Here is a 22,451-nt window from a genome sequence, read left to right as displayed (position 1 = left end):
CATGGGATTTTCCAGGCAGGAGTACTGGAGTGGGGTGCCATTGCCTTCTCCGCCCCTCCTCCCCAGCCCTCCTGAAAATATCAGGCATGATAGTGCTTCTCTTTAGGTTAAAGACCAGCGGCTCCAGCCTGCAATGGGTGGGCATTAGATTTCCAGGCCTTGCTTGGGTGGTACAGGGACCTTCAATGAAGAGATGAGTAGAAGGCAGGTCCAGAGACAGAGAAGGTCTGGTGTCCGTGACCTTTCAAGCTTTCCCCTTTTCTTCTCATCGTGTTGTTTTTCTCTCAAGTTGCAGAGGAGTGGGGTAGGTGACTCAGATGTTCCTTCAGAGTGTGACTACAGAGACTCGGATAGAATTTTGATCCAGGAAAAAGTTTGCCACTTCTTCCTTCTCCCCCTCATCCCCCTCCCCGGTCTGCCCATCTTCCATTGAAGTGCCCTCCCCTGAGTCTCCCTTCTGCATCAACTCTCTACTTTGGAAACTCCTGTTGCTTAGCGACCAGTCCCTGCTGTGTCTTTACCTTTGGCAGCTGGGGGTGGGAGTGGAATTGGGGGCAGCAGGGAGCATCTAGGCAGGCTAGGGTGAGGCGGCATCAGCCACAGGCGCTAAGCCCCTAACTCTGTTCTCTTCTCATTCTTGAACTGGTTGTTGGTGGTAGAACAATGTCCGGGCTTCCCTGGTAGCTCAGCTGATTAAAAATCTGCCTGCAATGCAGGAGACCCCGACACGGTTCCTGGGTTGGGAAGATCCCCTGGAGAAGGGATAGGTGACCCACTCCAGTATTCTTGGGCTTCTCTGGTGGCTCAGATGGTAAAGATTCCGTGTGCAATGTGGGACACCTGGTTTCAATCCCTGGTTTGGGAAGATCCCCTGGAGGAGGGCATGGCAACCCACTGCAGTATTCTTGCCTGGAGAATCTCGTGGACAGAGGAGCCTGGCGGGCTACAGTCCATGGGGTTGCAAAGAGTCAGACACGACTGAGCAACTAATCACAGAACAATGTCTGAGTCTCTCCTGGGATATAGGCAAATCTCCTTGACCCACACCCTGGTCATTATTGCACCTTGAACCTGCTCCCCAGAGTCCACAGCCTCTACCCCATCATCCAGCCCTACCCTTCCCCGATTTCTGCCTTGGTCTCCCTGATTCTCAGTTCCCCAAGAATCTCTGACAATTCTTTCCCATGGTGACCAGAGAGGTGTTGAAAAAATCATCATTGAAAAGTCCTTTAAAATTTTAGTCTCCATACTCGCTAATGACCTTGACCATGCCCTTAGCAGGAAACATCTTCCCCTGCTGATTTCCATCTTGAGATGCATCTGTTCTGCTCTTGGGTGGGTGGGAGGGCCGCAATACAAAGAGCAGCCTAGGGTATGGGTGGATACCCTGCATACCTCCTGATTCTTCTTTCCAGGGAGCCTGGCTGTTGTCCCATCAGATTGTGAGTTCTGGGTTTTGGTTGGAAAGACAAAGCTTCTGGGATTGAAAATGTATGTACCATGGTAAACTCCGTATGCTCCCATCCCCTCTGTTTAGAAACAAGGAAGGTGAGATTCGCAAAAGGGGGTTTCTTTGCAGCCATGTCCCAGGAGGCTCTGACCTAGGCCTCTTTGTCCCTGGCCCCTTCTTATTGGCCCTTTCTTTCCCTGGTTTCCTGGGGACTGGAACAAGGGAATATAGGCAGACCGCAGTGGCAGGCAGCCTGTGTCTGCCGCGTGAGTTCTCTGGCTCTCTCCTTCCTTGGTGAGTCCTTCCTTCTGATCTCCCTGCTCATTTATACGGTAGGGCAAGCTGGGCGATGAGGCCAGAAGCTGACAAGCTCTGGTGACCTCCCCCAAGAAAGGCTGGGTCTGATGAGTGGGCATGTGCTCAGGGAGGAGAGGGCCAGGTATTTGGCATCATGGCTATGAGAATTTCCCGAGAAAGTGGCTCTGGAGGTGGAGGTGGGGATCAGAACCAGCCAGGAGGCTGCTGCAACTGCCGAGACCCCCGCCTTCCACTTTGGTCCTGGCTGAGTCTCCCGGTGGTGGGGAGTCTCCTGGTGGTGGGGAGTCTCCCGAGGGTTTGGGGAGGTAGGAGGCAGGAATAGCCAGGTGGGCTTCCAGCTGAGGGTAGGAGACAGCAGCTTCTTCCTCCTTTCCTGGCTCAGGACCCTACACAGATTTACCTGCAAACCCCAAGTTCCTTGGGTGTTGGCTCCTTCCTGCCTAAGGGGGAAGTGGTTTCCAAGTCTGAGTCACAGGAGCTCCAAGAGCCTCTTCCTTTGGAGGGGTGTGTGGCTGTGCTGGTGGACTGGAGGGCCCCATCAAACCCAGTCTCTGCATCCAGCCCTCACAATGACCCTGGAGAGGAGGCCCACTTCCTTCCCTGACTCATGACTGGTCTGTGTGTGCAGTTCTCTGGGCTGGAGCCTGGGGACCAGCCGGACAAGTCCTGTCCCCCCTTCCCGGATTCCTGTTGAGATCTTATCTTCCAGTTTCAGCCCCGGTTCCTCCAACCCCTGGACTTTCTCTTTGCCCTGTCCCCCACTTCTGTAATGGGACACTCCCTGATAGCGGGCGGTTCAGGCTCCTGGGCCAGGGAGGGTGACTAAGGTAAGGAGAATGACCTCTGGAAAGTGAGTGCCCAAGCTGGGTCAGGCCGGAAGAAAATCCTGACCCTTCACTGGCTCCACCATCTGCCACCAGTTCTTCTGGGAAGGTCAGCTTGCCCCTAGACCTTTTTCTCAACATCTTCTAAGCAGGAGAGTGTGCAGTCTCCTTCCAGGGCTGGTCAGGCTCTGGCTGTTCCAAGTTTGCCGTGGGTCTCACTACAGCCTATCCTGAGACATTGGGGTCCACGTGCCAGACTTTGGGCTCACCAGGCGTTCCAGTCACTGGTCCTTGAAGGAGAAGCTTGGAGAGGGGCTAGTGATGGGGTCCGGCTTCCTGGGGCATGTGATCTTTCCCTCTCCCTTCAGCCTCTGGAACTGCACACTGTGATGGAGACCCCTCTGGAGAAGGCACTGACCACTATGGTCACCACTTTCCATAAATATTCTGGGAGAGAGGGCAGCAAACTGACTCTGAGCAGGAAGGAGCTGAAGGAACTGATCAAGAAGGAGCTGTGTCTTGGTGAGGTAGGTTCCGGTCCCTCCCCTGCACCCCAGAGTCCCAGTGCTCCCTGGGTAGGTGGGGGAGGGGAGGGAAAAGAAGGGGATGCCACTGTCAGGGGCTCCCCAGCACGAGGAGGGGAGGCCCCTCCAGAGGGGACACATGTCTGTCTGTAAGGTACACTAGTCTCAGCCAGGACAGGAGGGCCCAAAGTAGGGGCGGAGACCCAAGGAAGACAGTGAACATCCTGGGCGTGTACAACTCTAGACCTAGAGCCGAGGGATGAATCAGGTATCACTGGGAACAGAGAGAGCAGCGTTTGCAGGGAGGACCTCAGCCCGGGTGAGGGATGCAGATAAGGAGATCAAGGAGACTTCCAGGTTGAGGCTGGGTTCCTGCAGCTGTGGAATCTGTGAGAGGAATGGGGTGGGTGGTGGGTGAGGGGATTCGGGGGTCCAGGTCAGCTATGCATAACTCACGGGCAGGGCTCCCACCTGGCCCTGCTCTGTGCGTCCACCATTGCTGGGGCTTTCAGCCAATGCTGACATGGGACCCAAAAGGACAATTCTGCTAGTTTGTGAACACAGGTTGGAAGGAAGCAGAACTGATTCTTACCAGATGGAGATGGTGGGAGGGAGGCAACTGAAGAGGGAGAGGCCTGTGAGGTAGTCATCATATTATGGTTACAGTTAAAAAAAAATTGAGGCTCAGATGCATTATATAATCTCCAGCTAGTGAGAGGTTGGAACTCAAGGCCAGCTCCATGTATCACTCTCCCTCTTTCCTTTAAAATCAGCCTGGGGCGGGGGGCTCTCCTGTGGCATCCTGAACCTTAGTGGACCTCCCTAGAGAAAAGTGGGAATGTGTCTCTGTGGACAGGGGACCAAAGCAGGTGTGGGTGTCACCGGCCTCCCCTCTGGCCTTCCTGCCTACTTCTCTGCATCCTGGAGTTTAATGAGGGCAGAGGGAGGGGCCGTGGGTCCGGCAGGGTTAATTACAGGGAGACGGAGGCCCTGGGGAGGGCCTGGCTATAACAGGAGCCCAGATTGGGGACAAGCATGGGGTCACAGAGAGGCTGTTTCCATCTCCGTATGTCCCGACGTCCTGTCTCCTGTGGCAAAGCTGGGGTGGAGGACAGCGGAGAGGAGCGGGCAGGATGTGCCTGTATTTTCTTCCTGTTCCCTCCAAGTGCCCTGTCTCCCTCCTCTTGTAGAGCTGGGCTGGGAGGGCAGGGGACCAGACAGAGAGCAGGCCTGGGTGCCATGCACTCGTGCCATATAGCTATCCTGCAGGCTCTCCTAGCTAGGGAACACAGAGCTCTAACCACTGCTCTCGTGGAGGGATGTGTGATCTGCTTGCGTTCTGAACGATCCCCAACAGGGACAGAATAAGACTTGGATCCTGCTCAGTGCCAGTATAGTCACCAAGCTGTTTCTATGAGGTGTTGTAGGAAGTCTAGCTGTTTCTTTGAACGGTAGAAATTGTTGAGAGGAAGAAGGGTGCCTGCAGTAACCCGAACTCTAGTCATTTATTCAGGGCACGGAGGCTCTGCTTGGTGTCAGATCCCATGCTGGCTGTGGCCTGGGGGGAGGCTCTGGGGGTTGAGATGCTCTGTGTTGCTGACTCAGCTGGGGATCAGCCTGAGGCCACCTTCCCAGGGGGCACGGCAGGGCTGGGAGAGGTGGCTGGCTGACCTGTCTCTCTATCTGGGCCCTTGAAGAAGATGAGGGAGAGCAGCATTGACGACCTGATGAAGAGCTTGGACAAGAACAGCGACCAGGAGATTGACTTCAAGGAGTACTCGGTGTTCCTGACCACGCTGTGCATGGCCTACAATGACTTCTTTCTGGAGGAGAACCAGTGACCGGGGCCTGGTCCCTGGCCCCTACAGCTCTGCTCACAAATCCTGCATGGCCCCTCGCCTTCCCCTCCCTCCCAGATAGACCCTGCTTCAGCCTTCCCCTCCAGCAGAGGAATAAAGGTTTTCCATTCCAGGTGTCCAGGGCGGGTTTGGTAGAATTCTTTTCCATCTTGGCTGGGGGTGGGGTGGGGCTAGGCAGAGCTTCTCCTTGAGTAAGTGGACAGCCTCTGGGAGTTAGGGTTCTGAGTCTTTCAGAGTGGATGTGACTAATCTTATCCAGGCGTAGTCTTGCCTCCAAAAAAAAAAAAAAATGGGGAAGTAGGGCCAGGCTTTTGCTTGCCTCGAGGGAATGCTGCAAGTATGCAGAGAAAGTTGCTGGGGGAAAGTGGCTCAGGGAATGAGGACACTCACAATAAGGGTGAAATCCTTAGGTGCTGTTTCAGGAGCTCCAAAGAGCTCTGGTACCATAGCCCTTTAAGTCTCAGCACAGCAAAGAATTCAGCAAGAGGCTAAGTGGTAGATAAGAAGTGATTTACTGGAAGAGGATGATTGTGAGGCTTACAAGTGGGTGAGTGAGAGATGCCCGGCCCTAAGAACTTACTGGGTTACAATTTTACAATCAGAGGAAAGGTGGGGAGGGGGAGAAGACCTTTGTCTTTCTTGAGTAGACATCGTGCTTCCATCATTAGCTCCTCCTCTGGGTTGAGCAGGGGAGTTTTCATATCTCTACATGGTCAAGTTAGGTCTACAAATTACTGTTTTTTATGTGTACAGAGAGCACGACCTAGGGATCATTAACTTACTGAGCTCACTGGGCAGGATGTGGGGCTCAGGCCATCATTGTTTTGTTGTTTGGGGGTATGTCTTATGTTCTGATGCATGGTTTTGTTGCTAAGCAAGCCTGCTTGATTTTGTGGCTAAGCAAACCCACTTTCTTGAGTAATCAATTCATAGGGGTCTCTCAAACTTTTTCTACTTATAGTCCCCCAGTGGGATTAACTTTCCCACTACTTGGCCCCGTTGTTCTGTCCCTATCACTGGGGGCAGCTGGGATGTGGTCCCTGAGGGCAGTGGTGGGCAGGCCAGAACGACTTGTCCCTGGCTCACAGGAGGCTCTCCCTCCGCCCCCCGCCCCCACCCCCAACACACTAAGAAAACAGTCTGGCCTTGACCTCCATGCCAGCCCCCTTCTCCTCCATTTCCTCCTTTGCAATGAGCCCCACCCCCATCATCTCTGGGGGCCAGAGATTTCTGCTCTCCCCACTTCTCCATATCAAAATCCTTTCTTAGGAGAGGATCGGAAAAACTTTGCTGTGGAGGGTAAATAACTCATGACACATGGCTCCGCTCGCCCGGGTGTGCGTGCACTTTAAAGGGCAAGAGGTTCCGAGTGGAATTCCGGAGGGGGGTGGGGTGGGGAAGGGAGGGGGTGGGGTGGGGGAAGGGAGGGGGTGGGGTGCGGGAAGGGAGGGGTTGGTGGTGGCAGGAATTTATTTTCCCTAGTGGGATGGCTGTTCCAGATGCCCTGTCAATTCTGTCCTTCATCGAGGGTTTTCCCTGCATCGCTACCCCCTTACTTCTACACAGACAGACAGACAGACAGACACACACACACACACACACACACAGTCCCTGCCCGGTTCTCCGCCTCCTCCCCTTGCCCTGTCACATCACGACACGGTGGACAAACTGAGTTTTGGAAATTAGGAGGGAGTGCAGGTCTTCCTTAAGCCCCTCACACCCACCCCACGGAGCCCCGAAAAGCCCCCGGGGCAGGGGACGTGCAAAGCTCGGCCGGGGTGCTGCGTAAAGAGCCGGCAGGGTGGGGCCTGGGGCGGGACGTGCGCGGCGGGGGCGCCTTCGCTGACCGGCTTCCCGGCCGCGCCAGTATAAGGCGGGCTGGCCGACCGCTCAGCCTTCCGCTCGGTCGCTCCCTTCTCCTTTCGCTGCAACCGGCGGTGAGTTCTCTCACCAGGGCGGCCCCGGTCCTTCTGGGGCGGCGCTCCCGGGTTGGTCCGCTCGCATTCAGAGTAGGCCGGTGGCGGGGAGAGGCAGGCCCTGTCAGGCTGGCCCCGGGCTAAGGCGTCCTATGGGGCAGCTCCCCACAGCGGGCCTGGGAGGCTGCAGGAGGGTGTGTCCTGGGCGTGGGGTGTGTCACTGGCACGGTATGTGGTCCTGTGAGGATGTGTGCGTGTGTGTGTGTGGGGGGGGGGGTGGGGGGCGGCTGGGTGTGCAGCCTCCATCCCACACTCCCAACATACTCCCCAACTTTCTTGGAACCCCTAGAGGAGAGTTCTCAACTGTGGTCCTGTTTATTCCTTAGGATCCTCGAACCACCTCTGCTCTGGTTCCCTTCTCTGCAGGGCACGCATCTCTTGGCCCTAGAGTCTGCCCTCCCCCTCCCCTTCCAGCCCCCGGCTTTCTCCTTTCTCCACCAAGGTTCACCTCACCCTAGTCAAAGGGAGTTGAAGGGGTTGCTTGACAGTGGTCTTGAAGCGTGTGGGTGAGTGAGAAGGCCTTGCTGCCCAGGCTGCTGACCTGTCCCGTTGCCTGCAGCTCTGAGCCCAGTCTTCAGCTATGGGGACCCCCCCTGGATCAGGCCATTAGCCTCCTGGTGGCCATCTGCCACAAGTACTCCGGCCGTGAGGGCGTCAAGAACACCCTGAGCAAGAAGGAACTGAAAGAGCTTGTCCAGAAGGAGCTCACCCTTGGGGAGATGAGTGAGCCTCCCAGGCCCCCTCTCCCCACCTCCCACTCTTTAGCAGCAGGACTGGGAGAGGGCGGGGTGCCAGGTGCATCTGACTCACCCCTGTCCACATTCCAGGGCCCTAGACCACATGCCTTACCATTGGTTCACACTCTGTGGGGCTGGGGCTACTCAGCCTGGAATTCCTTCCCTTTGAGTGAGGAACAGAGGAGGGGTAAAGCCAAGTGAACCCAAGGTGGAACTGGATCTTTGGTGACAAGTGAGAACAGAGACACTTGTATGAGAGAGGGCTGCCTGGGAGGGGGAAATGCAGAGAACTCAAGGTCTCATCACCATTGAGTCTGGCTTTCCCATTCTGACACATTAAAAGATGCAGGATGCGGAAATCGCAGAGCTAATGGACAAACTGGACCAGAACAAGGACCAGGTGGTGAACTTCCAAGAATATGTCACCTTCCTGGGGGCCTTGGCTATGATCTACAATGAACTTCTCCAGGACTGAAAATAAATTGGGAGGTGGAGACGCCCTCTATTTGGTCTGTCTGTCTAATGGTGGTAATTGTACAATAAATTTATTATTATTTTTTGGTTAAATCTACCCCTGTGTCCTGGCTTCCCAGTGATTTCTGTCTCCTCTTCTGCTTGATGCTGCATCAACCATCAGAAGGTTTTCTCACAGTTACCTCTGGGAGTGACTCAGTGACTCACCAGGCCAGGAAAACTGGTGGGAAGGCTCACAAGATGGTGGATGTACCCTAACAGAGTGGCTGTGAGCTCACAAGTTGGCTTTTATGTGAATTAGAAAAGATGTCCACTCTGGGTGAAGCCATCTTAAGGAAAGGCTCAAGTGGTCCCCAGGCTTCCCAGGTGGTACTAGTGGTAAAGAACTGCCTGCCAATGCAGGAGACATGAGAGATGGGGGTTTGATCCCTGCGTCAGGAAGATCCTCTGGAGGAGGGCATGACAACCCACTCCAGTACTCTTGCCTGGAGACTCCCATGGACAGAGGAGCCTGGCGGGCTACAGTCCATGGAATTGCAAAGAGCTGAACACAACTGAAGTGACTTAGCATGCACACACACAAGTGGTCCCCAGTAGAGTGGGTTCTGGGGTGGGCTTGGAGGAAATGGTGCTTGAGTAAGGCTGTGTTGAGTCCAGAGTGGAGCAGAGATAGTCCTAGCAAGGTCCCTGATGATGAAGACTTAGTTTTGCTCTGGGTATGGCCAGAGTGGAAGGGCCAGAAGCGCTGGGGGGCGGGGCTGGCCCACGTCTCACCACAGTGAAGTGGGGGCAGAGAAGGTGCCATGGACATGCCCAGCGCCTGGTCAGGGAGTGTTTGTCACTCTGTTGAGACCACCACAGACGGACAGGACACTGGATGCTTGAGTTCCGTTCTGCTGCCTATGCCCTGGGTGGTTGAAGTTGGGAAGCACGCTTTAGGAGTGTGTCCATGCATTCAGGGGGCAGGGTAATTTGTACTAGGGGTGGTGGTCTGAGAAGCTGGTAGCTGTGTGAATATGTGAATCATGGGGTGTTTGTGAAAGGGGTGGGGTGGGGGGTCCCCAGGATGGGGTGGGGATCCCAGGGCTGGGCAACCACGGCTTCAAGCTTTTCTATCAATATTGATCCAGCCAATCCCTACAGCCTTAGCAGAATGAATCACCCCACTTATTCCATCAGAGCCAAGCCTCATTCTCAGCCCCCATCAGGGAAGGTGAGTAACTGTCTGAATTATTGCCTGAGTTCATTGTTTGCATTAGTGTTTTCACGTGGCGGGTGAGGGTGGGGCAAGGGGGTAAATTGTGTCTCAGGGTGATGGGGCAGTTGTCATAGTCTGTCCCCTCAGGCCTGGTGGGGCCAGGCAAGTTCCTCTGTAGGCTCTGGGGACCTCAAAGGGAGACCATATCCTCCTTTTCCTCTTACCTCCGCGCTTCCCTGGGGCCCAGGTTTGCAGCATTGTCTTCTTCCTCCTTGGGGTGGGGATGAGTGGACAGTCTCAAGAGGACTGGAAGCCTTACCTTTTGGTGTCCCTCCTTCTCTAGTGGCCTCTCCTTCCCTGCAGGGTGTAGTGACTGGCACAGCTGGGAACCAGGAAGGGACCCAGGGCCTGCGGTCCCAGGCTGCTCGGCTTTGGTTGCACCCAACACCACCTGGAAAGGTACCTTCCCAGAACCCCAGAGGCCAGCATATTGGGGCGTGGAGCCAGCGCCCTCTTGTGGGCAGAGAGCACGACGCTGCAGACCGGCGGGGTTGGCTTTCTCCAGCCCCTGGGGAGGGGCCGATGGTCGTGGAGTCCTTCCAGGGAAGAAGGACATGCCACTTGGCGCTCAGGGAACGTCAGCCAGGTGATCTTTTGGCTCCTGGCACCTAACCTTTGGACAACAAGATCAGACAAGTCAGTCTTAAAGGAAATCCACCCTGAATGTTCACTGGAAGGACAGTTGCTGAAGCTGAAGCTTCAGTACTTTGGCCACCTGACGTGAAGAGCCGACTCCTTGAAAAAGACCCTGATGCTGGGAAAGACCAAAGGCAAAAGGAGAAGGGGGCAGCAGAGGATGAGATGGTTAGATAGTGTCACCAACTCAACAGGCGAGTTTGAGCAAACTCTGGGAGACAGTGGAGGACAGAGGAGCCTGGTGTGCTGCAGTCTGTGACGTTGCAGAGTCAGGCATGGCTTAGAGGTTGAACAAACACAAACCTAACTTAGTCCTCAAATAAGCAATTCAGCTTCAGCTAAGACACGCCTGCCACCAGCAAGTCAAAGAAAGGAAGGCGGTTTGCAAAGACAAATAGGATCTGAACCCTTCCCTTCCCCTCGCTCAATTTCAGGGCCAAGAAGACTTTCATACAAAGAGGGAGGAGGGGTCATTTCAGCGGGTGAAGACGCACTGCAGGGGGAGGGGCTACTCAGACAAGGCCTTCAGCCCTGCATCTTCAGGGAGCTCTGGTGGGTGGGCAGGCCGTGAGGCCGAAGGAAATCAAGAAACAGGCATGGTTCACCTGCGTTTTAACAGATGTGTCCTTTATCAGCTGTCTTTCCATAGTAGTGGCGGGGAACAGGAACATAGATTTAAAAATAAAACCGCAAACAAATAGCAAATCTTCTGTTTGCTTTGAAGTTACGGTTTTTAAGTTTTTTTGTGGGGGCAGTGGGAGGTGACAGCATTTACAATGAAATTTGGTGGGTGGTCTACTCAGAGGCTGGGATTGGGTGTGGAGGGGAGGCACAGACTGGTCATGTTTTATTGCATTTGCTTCTAACTGATGTAAGGTTGGATGTGAAGCCTTTAACTCACGCTGTGGAACAGGGGTCTGGGCTTAGAGAAGGAAATGTTCAGATGTGATCTGGGGGCTTCACACCTTGTCTCTTTGCTGAGGCTGATCCAGGCCTCTGGTGGAAGTGGCCGTGTGTTCCCCCATGCCCCTTGATGAGGCTCCCTTTTCCCTTGCGGTATATAAACAGGCATTAATCCTACAACCTAGTCAGCCTGACTCCCAGGAAGCTGAAACAGCAACATCACAGCCCACGTCTGTAAGCTGGGGCGGGCCCCAATCAAAGGAGTTTAGGACTGAGTCACAATCTGTAACTCTCTGTTCTCTGCCAAGCGTATCCAGTACAGTGGAGAATAAAGCCGCTGTACATTTGTATAGTGCATTTAGTTTTACAAGGCACTTTCTTATCCATTGTCTTTTGTGGTGCTCAGAAGATTCATGGGTGGTATTAATTATTAACCTCGTTTGACAAGTGAAAAGACCAGTAAAGGAGTAAGTGCCTCCACCCTGGGCAAACTTCAGTTCAGAACTGGGGCCTCTCCAATCTCTTTGCCAGTTCATCAGTGCTTATCGCATCATGACATATTTTGGCTATTTCTTTTTCATGTTTTTCTCTTAAATGTTTTCATTACGGATTGAGAGTGTACAAAATGATTTATAGAAATAATCAGTGAGTTGCCTTGGCATGGATCTTATCCTGGGCTGGGTCCCCTTCAAGACCAGACATTCAAAGACCAGTGACAAGGAAAGATGATTTTTCACTACTTGTAAGGAGGGAAAGGGAACCTTTTCTCTTCTTCTGGAATCATCTCCTTGGGAATGTCACTGGCCTGAATCCTAACACCACCCTTTGGAATGTAAATAAAATTTCTCTAGGAAGAAGATAGCTCCAGGAGTCTCCAGTTTTTAGATCCTAGAGATCTCTAAATTCCGAGTCTTCATCTCTTTTGAAGTATAAATACCTAGATAGATAGCTTTGTTTTCTTGATCTCCTTGGAGCTTAACCTTGGGACCTACCACAGACAGTAAGCATTTGACTCGGGAGACAAGTGAAAGAAAAGTGGAAGTGTTAGTTGCTCAGTCGTGTCCGACTCTTTGTGACCCCATGGACTGTAGCCTGGCCAGGCTCCTCTGTCCACGGAATTCTCCAGGCAAGTATACTGGAATGGGTTGCTATTTCCTACTCCAGGGGATCTTCCCAGCCCAGGGATCGAACCCAGGTCTCCTGCATTGTGGGCAGATTCTTTATCATCTGGGCAACCAGGGAAGCTGTGGAGCAAAACAGTTTAGTACAGAATGCCTGCAAATGTAATTCTCAAGGCATGTGAGGAGTCCCAGTGTTGGGGGAAGCACACTGACTGGAACCGCCCACCCCAGCCAGGCACCATAGGAACCATTGCATGAGTTGCTTTCCACAGTAGGTCCTGGTAAGGAACACAACACTAATAAGCCATCACCAACCAGAAGAGTTCAGGAAAGGTCAGAAGGGTACACCACGTGTCCGACCACCTGCCAGAATCCTTGATGGCATTCATCTTGGCTGAACAAGGCGTGCACCACCAGCAAGGACTCTGAGTCAGAACGATTGGCTAAAGACAACCCCAAAACTAATCTCAACACTATAAAACCCGAGACTGAGAGCCACATGGCAGAGCAGTCCTTCTGGGTTCCCTGGCCCTACCGCTGTCCGCCTGGGCGCCCCTTCCCAATAAAATCTCTTGCTTTGTCAGCACATGTGTCTCCTTGGACAATTCGGTTCTGAGTGTTAGACAAGAGCCCACTTTTAGGCCCTGGAAGGGGTCCTGCTTTTTGCAACACCAGGAGGCTAGGGCTGGTGCTGGGGAACTGAGATATTCACTGAAGTTTTATTTTCTCGCACTCAAACAACTAATGCTAAAAAACTAGAATGCATTATTCCATAGCTTGTTTATGACCGTATTACTATATATAGATGCAGTCCCATATATAAGAGATGTTTTGTATAATTGCATTATAAAAATAGCATCATGATCTGTATATGTTTTTCTCATTTTATTTTTCTCCATTTATCAATATATCATGAAAATCCTTTCGAGTCAACCTGTAGAGGTCTAAATCCTTCTTTTTAATGGCTGTATATTATTCCATAGTACAGAGGCACCACGTGGTGCTTGCTGCTTCCTATTTCCTATTTCCCTAGTGGTGGGCATTTCCTACCCCCAATTTTTTTCACTATAAACAATAATAATATTGATGAATAAACATCTCTGTATACACATTTTCAAGAACTGATGGTTTTATTTATTCAGTACAGAATCTCAGCAGTGAAATTGCTGGGTTAAAGGGGTGATACATATTTAATTTAAATAGCTATTACTATATTACTTTTCAAAATGACAGTAACAGTTCCCACTTCCCGCTAGTGGCAAACGATTCAGCATCCTGGACAGCCTTAGGCAGTATCATTTTAAAAAGTTTTAGCTAGTCTGATCGGATCTAGTGGATTTTGAACTACAAGAGCTCTTGTGGGTTCTCAAAGGTGGTTTAGGGGCTGGCCCATGGTGGGGTGATTCTCATGGTGCAGCTCTGACCACTTACCATTTCAGCCAGTGCTGTGCGCTCAGTCGCTCAGTCGTGTCCGACTCTTTGCAGTCATATGGACTGTAGCCCGCCAGGCTCCTCTGTCCATGGGATTCTCCAGGCAAGAATACTGGAGTGGGTTGCCGTTTTCTTCTCTAGGGGATTTTCCCAACCCAGGGATTGAATCCACATGTCCTGTGTCCCCTGCATTGCAGGCAGATTCTTTACCCATTGAGCCACCTGGGAAGCCCTATTTTTGGTATTTTTCATAGACCAGTCTCCTCCATAATGTTTCCTTTTAAGAAAGGGTTCCAGGAATAAAGGGCTCCCCTGGTGGGCTCAGACCATAAAGAATTTGCCTGCAAAACAGGAGACTCGGGTTTGATCCTTGGGTTGGGAAGATCCTCTGGAAGAGAATGGCTACCCACTCTAGTATTCTTGCTTGGAAAATCCCATGGACAGACGGCTACAGTCCATAGGGTCACAAAGACTCAGACATGACTGAGCCACTAACACTTTCCAGGGGTAAAGGAATGTTTGAAAGCCCTGCTTCTAAACTATGGGTATGCAATTGGTATTGAAGGTTTTGAATGAGGTGGTGATCTGATGAAAGCCTGAACTTCAAAGAGATCTGGAGCCTGTGGAAGAGGCCAGGAAGCTGGCGACCCCTGTGAGTGGGACAATGAGGATCTGACCTGGAGTGCGGCGGGGTGGCAGGAAGAGGGCAGGCAGTTACCCAAAGATGAACCTGTAGGATCTCCTGGATATGTGGTGAGGATGGAGCTGTAGACAAGCTAGGATGCCCCAGGTTGGCACCCAGTGGTTGGCTAGGAGGCCTGTGATGATGATACTCCTGGAGTGAGCACACCAGTCTTCCTGGCACTTTGGGAATTAATTTATAAACCAAGCCGAGGTGGTTAGCAGGGACAGACCCGGAGGAGCCTGAAAAAGGAGCTGGGTAAGGGGTGGTGAGGGGTGTGTAGGGCTGATTGTAGCTCTTCTGGCTTCTTGTAGGAAGGGTGTGGTGGGAGAGCTGGAGGGGAGAAGGGGAGAAAGGGAAACTTTAGTCAGCCACCGGTCATTGCTCAATGGGATGTTCAAGCAGACCCTTGCCCTGCCTGTGTCCTCCCAGAGTCCAGGGGAAAGCACCCCAGGCCCCTATTCAGAGGGAGGGGGAAAGGTGGGGAAGGTCTGGAGGCACCCCCTCACATCTCTCCTTGGGAAGGGTACACTCACAGCCTCAGGAGGCTATTCTCCTGCCTCCAGGCTTCCCTCGTGGCTCAGATGGTAAAGAATCCACCTGCAGTGAAGGAGACCTGAGTTCAGTCTCTGCGTTGGGAAGATCCCCTGAGAACAGAATGGCTACACACTCCAGTATTCTTTCCTGGAGAATTCCATGGACAGAGGAGCCTGGCAGGCTACAGTCCGTGGGGTTGCACAGAGTCTGACACGACTGGGCGACTAACACTTTCACTTTCCAGGTCAACGGTAGGGCTCTCAGGTGGGGAGTCCCATATGGAAGCTCCCTCCCTGGAGCTCTCCTCCTCACGCAGTTCTTTAAGCTTCCAGACCCTCCCTCAGCACACGCCTCTGCTCTCCTTATTTAAGGGTGTCCCAGTATTCAGGCCCTTGGTGCTTTGGGAGCTAACAGAGCTTTTGCCCAGGCTCTGCCCTCTCTGGAGGGTTCAGGGTTGAGGGGAGGCGGTAGAGTTCCAGACTGAGGAGTAGGGTCACCAATCCTGGTTCTTTCCCTACAGCACTTGAAGGCTGTGACCAATTTCCTCACAAATTACCTCGAAGCAGGACTGCTTTTGACTTCCATGAGCTCTAAGTACTTTTGCCTCTGTGAACTCTTTCCTCCATAGGAGCATAATAAAAATCATCTTTTACTACTGTATTGGTGTAAAGACAAATGTGAACCAAAATGGATTCATAATTATATATGCATTATTTGCATATTCAGATTTCTCATACTTTTAAAATAAATGAATTTGTTTTCAAAGCTCTCGGCACAGTGACTTCTGTATCTAATAGGTGCCCCCTATCCAGAGGCTAGCACCTCACCCAGGGACTGTTTTCATTACAAGAAAAATTAGCTGTCTCTCTCTCTTTTTTTAAACAGGTTTATTGAGGAATTGAAATTAGAATCTCTCCGAGACATCTGTGCTCCCGTGTTCTTTGCAGCATTACCCACAATAGTCAACATCTGGGAACTATCTAAGTGAATTTCAGCGGATAAAGATGTGGTGTATATATACACACAATGGAGTATTATTCTGCTATGAGAGGAAAGGAGACCCTGCCATTTGCGAACATGGATGGACCTTGAGGGCGTTAACACATACATCAATGGAACAGAATAGAGTCCAGAAATAAATTCACACTTCTGTGGTCAGTTAATCCACAACAAAGGAAGCAAGAATATACAAAAGGGAAAAGACAGCCTTTTTAATAAATGCTGCTGGGAACACTGGACTAGGTGTGTAGACAGGGAGGAACCTAACACACTCTGATAAAATTTCTCTCTGTGTCTCTTTATCTTTAAATGACCCAGCAAATATTTGTTTACCAAACATTTGCTTTTCTATCTCCATGGGAATTACCTTCTTCCCCTTTGAAGTCCGAAACCACTACCGCCAACATCTTATTTTGTCTTTCACTGAAGATGGTATTTAAGATGAGTGTTCTGGCCATTTTGGTGAGTTACTCAGTTTTTCTGGGTCTCTCCCATGTATCCATGTTATCAAACTTTTGATTTTCTCCTTTTAGTCTGTCTCAGGTCAATTTAATTCTTAGACCAGACAGAAAAATGTTAGGCAGGTAGAGGGTATGTACATTATAGATATGGTATTTTTCTATCTCAGAATCATATTGCCAAAATTAACTTGAAAAAGTACTCTATGTAATTGGTTTAAAAGTAAGTAGTCACAGGAGTTTCCCGGTGACCTAATTGTTAGGATCTTGGGCTTTCAATGCTGTGGCCCGGGTTCAATCTCTGGTCGGGCAACTGAGATCCGGCAAGCCATGTGGCATGGCCTAAATAAATAAATGCAACCAGTTACAGATTAAATATTTCCAAAGCTCAAAAGTATAATAGAAACTAACTCAAATGTTTTCAAGTTCACATGATATAGGATTAATCATTGGTAAGTAAATAAAAGCAAGTTTAAAGGTACTGGTTTAATTAAAATAAGAGCGTCTTTAGAGTTATTAGCATTAAATGTAAAATTTTATAATATATTCAGTTCAGTTCAGTCGCTCAGTCATGTCCGACTCTTTGTGACCCCATGAATCGCAGCACGCCAGGCCTCCCTGTCCACCACCAACTCCTGGAATTCACTCAAACTCATGTCCATCGAGTCGGTGATGCCATCCAGACATCTCATCCTCTGTCGTCCCCTTCTCCTCCTGCCCCCAATCCCTCCCAGCATCAGAGTCTTTTCTAATGAGTCAACTCTTCACATGAGGTGGCCAAAGTACTGGAGTTTCAGCTTTAGCATCATTCCTTCCAAAGAACACCCAGGACCGATCTCCTTTAGAATGGACTGGTTGGATCTCCAAGGGACTCTCAAGAGTCTTCTCCAACACCACTGTTTATAAGCATCAATTCTTCTGCGCTCAGCTTCACAGTCCAACTCTCACATCCATACATGACTACTGGAAAAACCATAGCCTTGGCTAGACGGACCTTTTTTTGGCAAAGTAATGTCTCTGCTTTTCAATATGCTATCTAGGTTGGTCATAACTTTCCTTCCAAGGAGTAAGCGTCTTTTAATTTCATGACTGCAATCACCATCTGCAGTGATTTTGGAGCCTCCCAAAATAAAGTCTGACACTGTTTCCACTGTTTCCCCATCTATTTCCCATGAAGTGATGGGACCAGATGCCATGATCTTAGTTTTCTGAATGTTGAGCTTTAAGCCAACTTTTTCACTCTCCTCTTTCACCTTCATCAAGAGGCTTTTTAGTTCCTCTTCACTTTCTGCCATAAGGGTGGTGTCATCTGCATATCTGAGGTTATTGATATTTCTCCCAGCCATCTTGATTCCAGCTTGTGCTTCTTCCAGTCCAGCGTTTCTCATGATGTACTCTGCATATAAGTTAAATAAGCAGGGTGACAATATGCAGCCTTGACGTACTCCTTTTCCTATTTGGAACCAGTCTGTTGTTCCATGTCCAGTTGTAACTGTTGCTTCCTGACCTGCATATAGGTTTCTCAAGAGGCAGGTCAGGTGATCTGGTATTCCCATCTCTTTCAGATTTTTCCACAGTTTATTGACTTAGAAAGATGTAAATCTATTTAAAGGTCTAAAGATAGTTTCCAAGATCTTTCAGGAATGTAACGCTTTAGTTTTGCTAAGTTAAATGATGGAAATTCCTTAGATGCCTAGATTATTTCCAAATAAGATAAAATGCTGAAACATTAGTTGCTAAATAAGCCTGAATTTACTTACTTTTTTCTTATTATTGAAAAACTAAAGATGTTTGGGTCTATTAGAAAAATGTTATGTACCACTGAAAAAAAGTTATGCTATGAGGAAATGTATATTTTTAGAAATTATAAAATGTATAAGTTTGCCAAAGAAAAAATACTGGTATAACAGTCTTCAATTGGTTGCTTCCTACTTTTAAATAGAAATTAAGGTTTCTAAGGGTTAATAATTCTAATTAACATATGTAATTAAAGTTACTAAAATTAAGAAGGAAAACACTCTCATATGCAAAGAAATTTTAGAAGTATAAAGTTATGGAAATGCATTTTGTTAAGGGAAAAGAAAGTAATTTTATACTGAAGAGAGGTTGAGAGAGAGAGGAGAATGGGACAAAATTCTGAATGTAAAGAATTAAATTATAGAAGATTTGTGGAAAAGGAACCTTGGAAAAAAGAGTTTTATATTTGGTCAAGGTGGCTAAGATTAAAATGAATTTAATTAAGTGAATGAGTTTTAATAAAGAAGTAAGCTGATACAAAATTAGAATCTGGCTTTCTCTCTCTAATAACAGGAGAGCATTTTCTTGGAATATTGATCTATTTTGAACTTGGGCCATGGCAGTTAAAGTGCTGAGTCCTAACCACTGGAACACCAGGGAATTCCCTATCGATTTGTTTTGGTAACAATTGTACAAATTTTTTTACCTTTTAAGTATTAATAATATGTTATAACTTTCTGTATTTGTCTTTGAAATCTTTTATTGAAACTTTGGTTAAATGGATAAGTATTGTTTCACAGTGACTTATGATCCTATTTGACCAAGTGTGTAAAAAATCTTTGATAAAATTTCCCACATCAAATGCTAAATAAAGCCCTTTTGACTGCTAGCTAACTTAGAGAATCAAAGGGCCCCTGAAACATCTCCAAAAGAGATATTAAACTAATTAGTCTCATTCATCATGTTAAATTACATGCAACACATTATCAAATAAATAATGATAAATCTACTTAGGTTATATTGTATGGATAAATGTCATTAACATAAATATGCTAGAAATTGTATAAGATTCATAAAAGTTGGATATGTCCTGTTATGTCATCAATTATATTTCTAGTTATTATGTTCAAATGTTGTATGTCACAGAAATGACCAAATATCTTTTTCAATTGCATTGTCATCAAATCTTTAATGTGGCATTTAAAGTCTTTTGGCATTTAAAGACAGTTATTATCTTACTCTGATGTTTTGGGGGAAATGCTTTAAGCTTCATAGATAGGACATTTTTTAAAAAAACAGACAAGTTTCTGATGACTTTTAGATAATACCAGTGAAACTAGGTAAGAAATTACAGAACTCTAACGAAAACACTGATGGCTTTCTGAATATACTAAAAATACTAACAAAAGATCAAGATCAACAATAATTAATTATATGGGACTAAAATGAACTGATGAGTACAATTCTAATTTGTATAACTTTTTGTCTGGAATATTCAGTTCAGTTTCAGTTCAGTTGCTCAATCGTGTCCGACTCTTTTCGACCCCATAGACTGCAGCACACCAGGCTTCCCTGTCCATCACCAACTCCCGAAACTTACTCCAACTCATGTCCATTGAGTCAGAGATGCCATCCAACCATCTCATCCTCTGTCGTCCCCTTCTCCTTCTGCCCTCAATCTTTCTCAGCATCAGGGCCTTTCCAATGAGTCAGTTCTTTGCATTCAGTGGCCAAAGTATTGGAGTTTCAGCCTCAGCATCAGTCCTTCCAATGAACACCCAGGACTGATTTCCTTTAGAATGGACTAGTTGGATCTCCTTGCAGTCCAAGGGACTTTCAAGAATCTTCTCCAACACCAGAGTTTAAAAGCATCAATTCTTCAGTGCTCAGCTTTCTTTATAGTCCAACTCTCACATCTATACATGACGACTGGAAAAACCATAGCTGGGATATTACTGATTTTTTAATCTTTGTTTTCCAGTTATAAGGACACCTTTCCTTTTAAGCTAACTATGACTTAACAGCTATTTGGTAAATTATACCTTTGTAAGGACAGTTGAAATATTTATTTTTTTTCTCTCTCCCTGGTCCTTTTAGAAGTTGGCACCTCTTAGTGGGTGTTCTTATTTTCACAGTAATACGTGTGTGTGAGATAAGTTGCCTTAGTCGTGTCCAACTCTGTGAGACCCTATGGGCTGTAGCCTGCAGACTCCTCTGTTCATGGGATTCTCTAGGCAAGAATACTGGAGTGGGTTGCCATGGCCTCCTCCAGAAGATCTTCCTGAGCCAGAGATCGGCGGACCGCGTCTCTGATGTCTCCCCTCCTCATTGGCCGGCGGGTTCTTTACCGCTAGCGCCACCTGGGAAGCCCTGGCAATATAATTATTTAATATATATTTGCTAAGAATCTGTTCTCCTTCTAATAGGACACAATTGGAAACACAATTATGAAGACTTTGGCTGGAATATCATATTTGAAGGAGACATGCATAGAATCAGATGTGACAGCTTTAAGGAGCTAAGATTGATGTTATTGAGTCTTAAAGCCCCTTGGAAAAATAGTCTGGAACCTTCCTTACAGGGTTCCCAGCAGTCTTACCAGGTGAGTAAGAATGGTCACTTCCTGGCAGGCACAAGAACCTCAGGATATTTGGGGGACCTCAGACAGAGAGGAATTCACCCAAATTTGTAGGGATCACAGGCAAGTCTGATGGCAGGTTGTTGGCGTGGTTTCCTGACCTCGGAGGCGTTTAAAAGTTCACTCTGGAGATTTCTTATGAAAAGTTCTCAACAAGCTGATTTAAAAGAGCCTATTGGTCAATAGCTATTCTTGCTGGATTTATGTTAAATAATCAGACCAAGTTTAATGAAACTAAATTTATTTTGCAAATATGTTAGTCTTAATTGGCTATCTTGTTTAGAAATGAGGGTGATTTTAGAAAAAAAATTGTTTCAACAGAAACTATAGTAAATACTTGTAGATTTTAATTAATTAATTAATTTTGGCCACACCACGAGGCTGGACTTTCCTGTGTATGTATGTTATTAAACTTCTGTTTGATGTTTTCCCGTTAATCTGCCTCATGTCAAGTTAATTCTCATACCAGCCAGAAGAACCGAAAAGGGCAGGGAACATTTTCTTCCTCTCTGACCGAATACACTGGTGATTGCCAGGGGAGGGAGATCAGGGGAGGATGAATGAAATAGTAAGGGAGATTCAGAGGCAGAAACTTCTAGTTGTGAAATAAAATGTGAAAATTATAAGTAAAATAAATGTGAATGGAATAATGTGAAAATAAATGTGAAAAGCAAATGTGACATTATATCCCCATGGGGATATATATACAGTGTAGGGGACACAGTCAATAATATTGTAATAATTCTGTATGGTGATAGATGAAAATTAGACTAATTGTGGTAATCGTTTTATAATGTAACATTGAATCACTATGTTATACACCTGAAACTAATATGATATTGTAAACCAGTTATACTTTAATTTAAAAAAGAACACAATTTAAAAAAGCAATCCTCATCAGTGGTGCTGTCCTTGAGCTGTGAATGTAACTTTGTGGACAGTTTGACAGTTACTGAAGGTGCTGTCATCTTCATCTAGACTGAGAGGGGTGAGGGGCAGCTGGTTCCATCTCCTAATGACCCCATTTCTTAAAAAAAAAATTTAATTTATTTTTTGTCTGTACTGAGTTTTCATTGCTTTGTGTCGGCTCTCTCAAGTTGCTGTGGTGGGGGAGGGTGCCATTCTTTATTGCCATGCGGAGGCTTCTCCTGGCCGTGGCCTCTCTCCTCGTGGAGAACAGCCTCTAGGCACGCAGGCTTCAGTAGCTGCGGCTTGGGGAGGTAGGAGGGGGGCTCCGGAGCTCAGTAGTTGTGGCAAACAGACTTAGTTGTCCCAAGGCATGTGGAATCTTCCCAGACCAGGGATCAAACCCGTGTCCCCTGCATTGGCAGGTAGATTCTCAACCACTGTACCACCAGGGAAATCCTCATTTCTTGCTTAATTTGAGATGCTTTTGAATTTCTTTTCGGGGCCTCCTGTCTTTGTTGTTTGTTGTAAGGTACAGTTTCTGTTTTAAAGAATATACATTCAGTTTGCTTTGCCTTCCTTGTGCTGTGCTTAGTCACTCAGTCGTGTCTGACTCTTTGCAACCCCATGGATTGTTGCCTGCCGGACTTCTCTGTCCATGGGATTCTCCAGGCAAGAATACTGGAGTGGGCTGCCATGCCCTCCTCCAGGGGATCTTCCCAACCTAGGGATTGAACCCAGGTCTCCTGCATTGCAAGCAGAGTCTTTACCATCCGAGCCACCAGGAAGCCCTTGTCTTCCTTATTGCCTTCATATATGAATATGGATGATAATTTGGAGGAACTGGTATCAATTTTGGTACTAAAATGTCCATCATCCTTTGCTCAGGGATAAGAAGAATTATTTTTTACTATGTTGATTGCCATTTTCTGTCACCTTTTGCAGATTATGGAGGTATAGAAAAATGTTTTCTAATAGAGTTA

General features: G+C 48.1%; 2 protein-coding genes across 5 annotated transcripts; both read left to right on the top strand.

The window, feature by feature from the left end:
* Positions 1–1,668: 1,668 nt before the first annotated feature.
* S100A5 (S100 calcium binding protein A5) lies at positions 1,669–5,092 on the top strand. 4 transcript variants are annotated; one of them, XM_005910005.2, is made up of 3 exons: positions 1,669–1,744; positions 2,961–3,119; positions 4,814–5,092. In XM_005910005.2, the coding sequence occupies exons 2-3, from the start codon at positions 2,982–2,984 to the stop codon at positions 4,955–4,957; spliced, it is 282 nt and encodes a 93-aa protein (XP_005910067.1). In that variant the 5' UTR covers positions 1,669–1,744; positions 2,961–2,981; the 3' UTR covers positions 4,958–5,092. The 4 variants fall into 4 exon arrangements, with proteins under 4 accessions (XP_005910067.1, XP_070219711.1, XP_014338542.1 ...); XM_070363610.1 differs by lacking the exon at positions 1,669–1,744 and adding an exon at positions 2,281–2,595; XM_014483056.2 differs by lacking the exon at positions 1,669–1,744 and adding an exon at positions 2,281–2,701.
* A 1,200-nt stretch (positions 5,093–6,292) lies between these two features.
* Positions 6,293–8,259, top strand: LOC102285408 (uncharacterized). The gene is made up of 5 exons (XM_070368737.1): positions 6,293–6,362; positions 6,686–6,912; positions 7,278–7,393; positions 7,511–7,668; positions 8,027–8,259. The coding sequence occupies exons 1-5, from the start codon at positions 6,293–6,295 to the stop codon at positions 8,161–8,163; spliced, it is 708 nt and encodes a 235-aa protein (XP_070224838.1). The 3' UTR covers positions 8,164–8,259.
* Positions 8,260–22,451: the final 14,192 nt, after the last annotated feature.

The sequence above is a fragment of the Bos mutus genome, chromosome 3 (assembly GCF_027580195.1).
Source record: "Bos mutus isolate GX-2022 chromosome 3, NWIPB_WYAK_1.1, whole genome shotgun sequence".
Taxonomy (NCBI): Eukaryota; Metazoa; Chordata; class Mammalia; order Artiodactyla; family Bovidae; genus Bos; species Bos mutus.
This window is presented reverse-complemented; position numbering and strand designations above follow the sequence as displayed.

Excerpts from the sequence above, each read along its gene's own strand:
- LOC102285408 (XM_070368737.1), top strand. The coding sequence starts at position 6,293 with ATGGCTCCGCTCGCCCGGGTGTGCGTGCACTTTAAAGGGCAAGAGGTT. Across the intron at positions 6,913-7,277 it reads TCCTTTCGCTGCAACCGGCG|GATCCTCGAACCACCTCTGC; the intron begins GTGAGTTCTCTC and ends TTTATTCCTTAG. Across the intron at positions 7,394-7,510 it reads TTTCTCCTTTCTCCACCAAG|CTCTGAGCCCAGTCTTCAGC; the intron begins GTTCACCTCACC and ends CGTTGCCTGCAG.
- S100A5 (XM_005910005.2), top strand. The coding sequence starts at position 2,982 with ATGGAGACCCCTCTGGAGAAGGCACTGACCACTATGGTCACCACTTTC. Across the intron at positions 3,120-4,813 it reads AGGAGCTGTGTCTTGGTGAG|AAGATGAGGGAGAGCAGCAT; the intron begins GTAGGTTCCGGT and ends GGGCCCTTGAAG.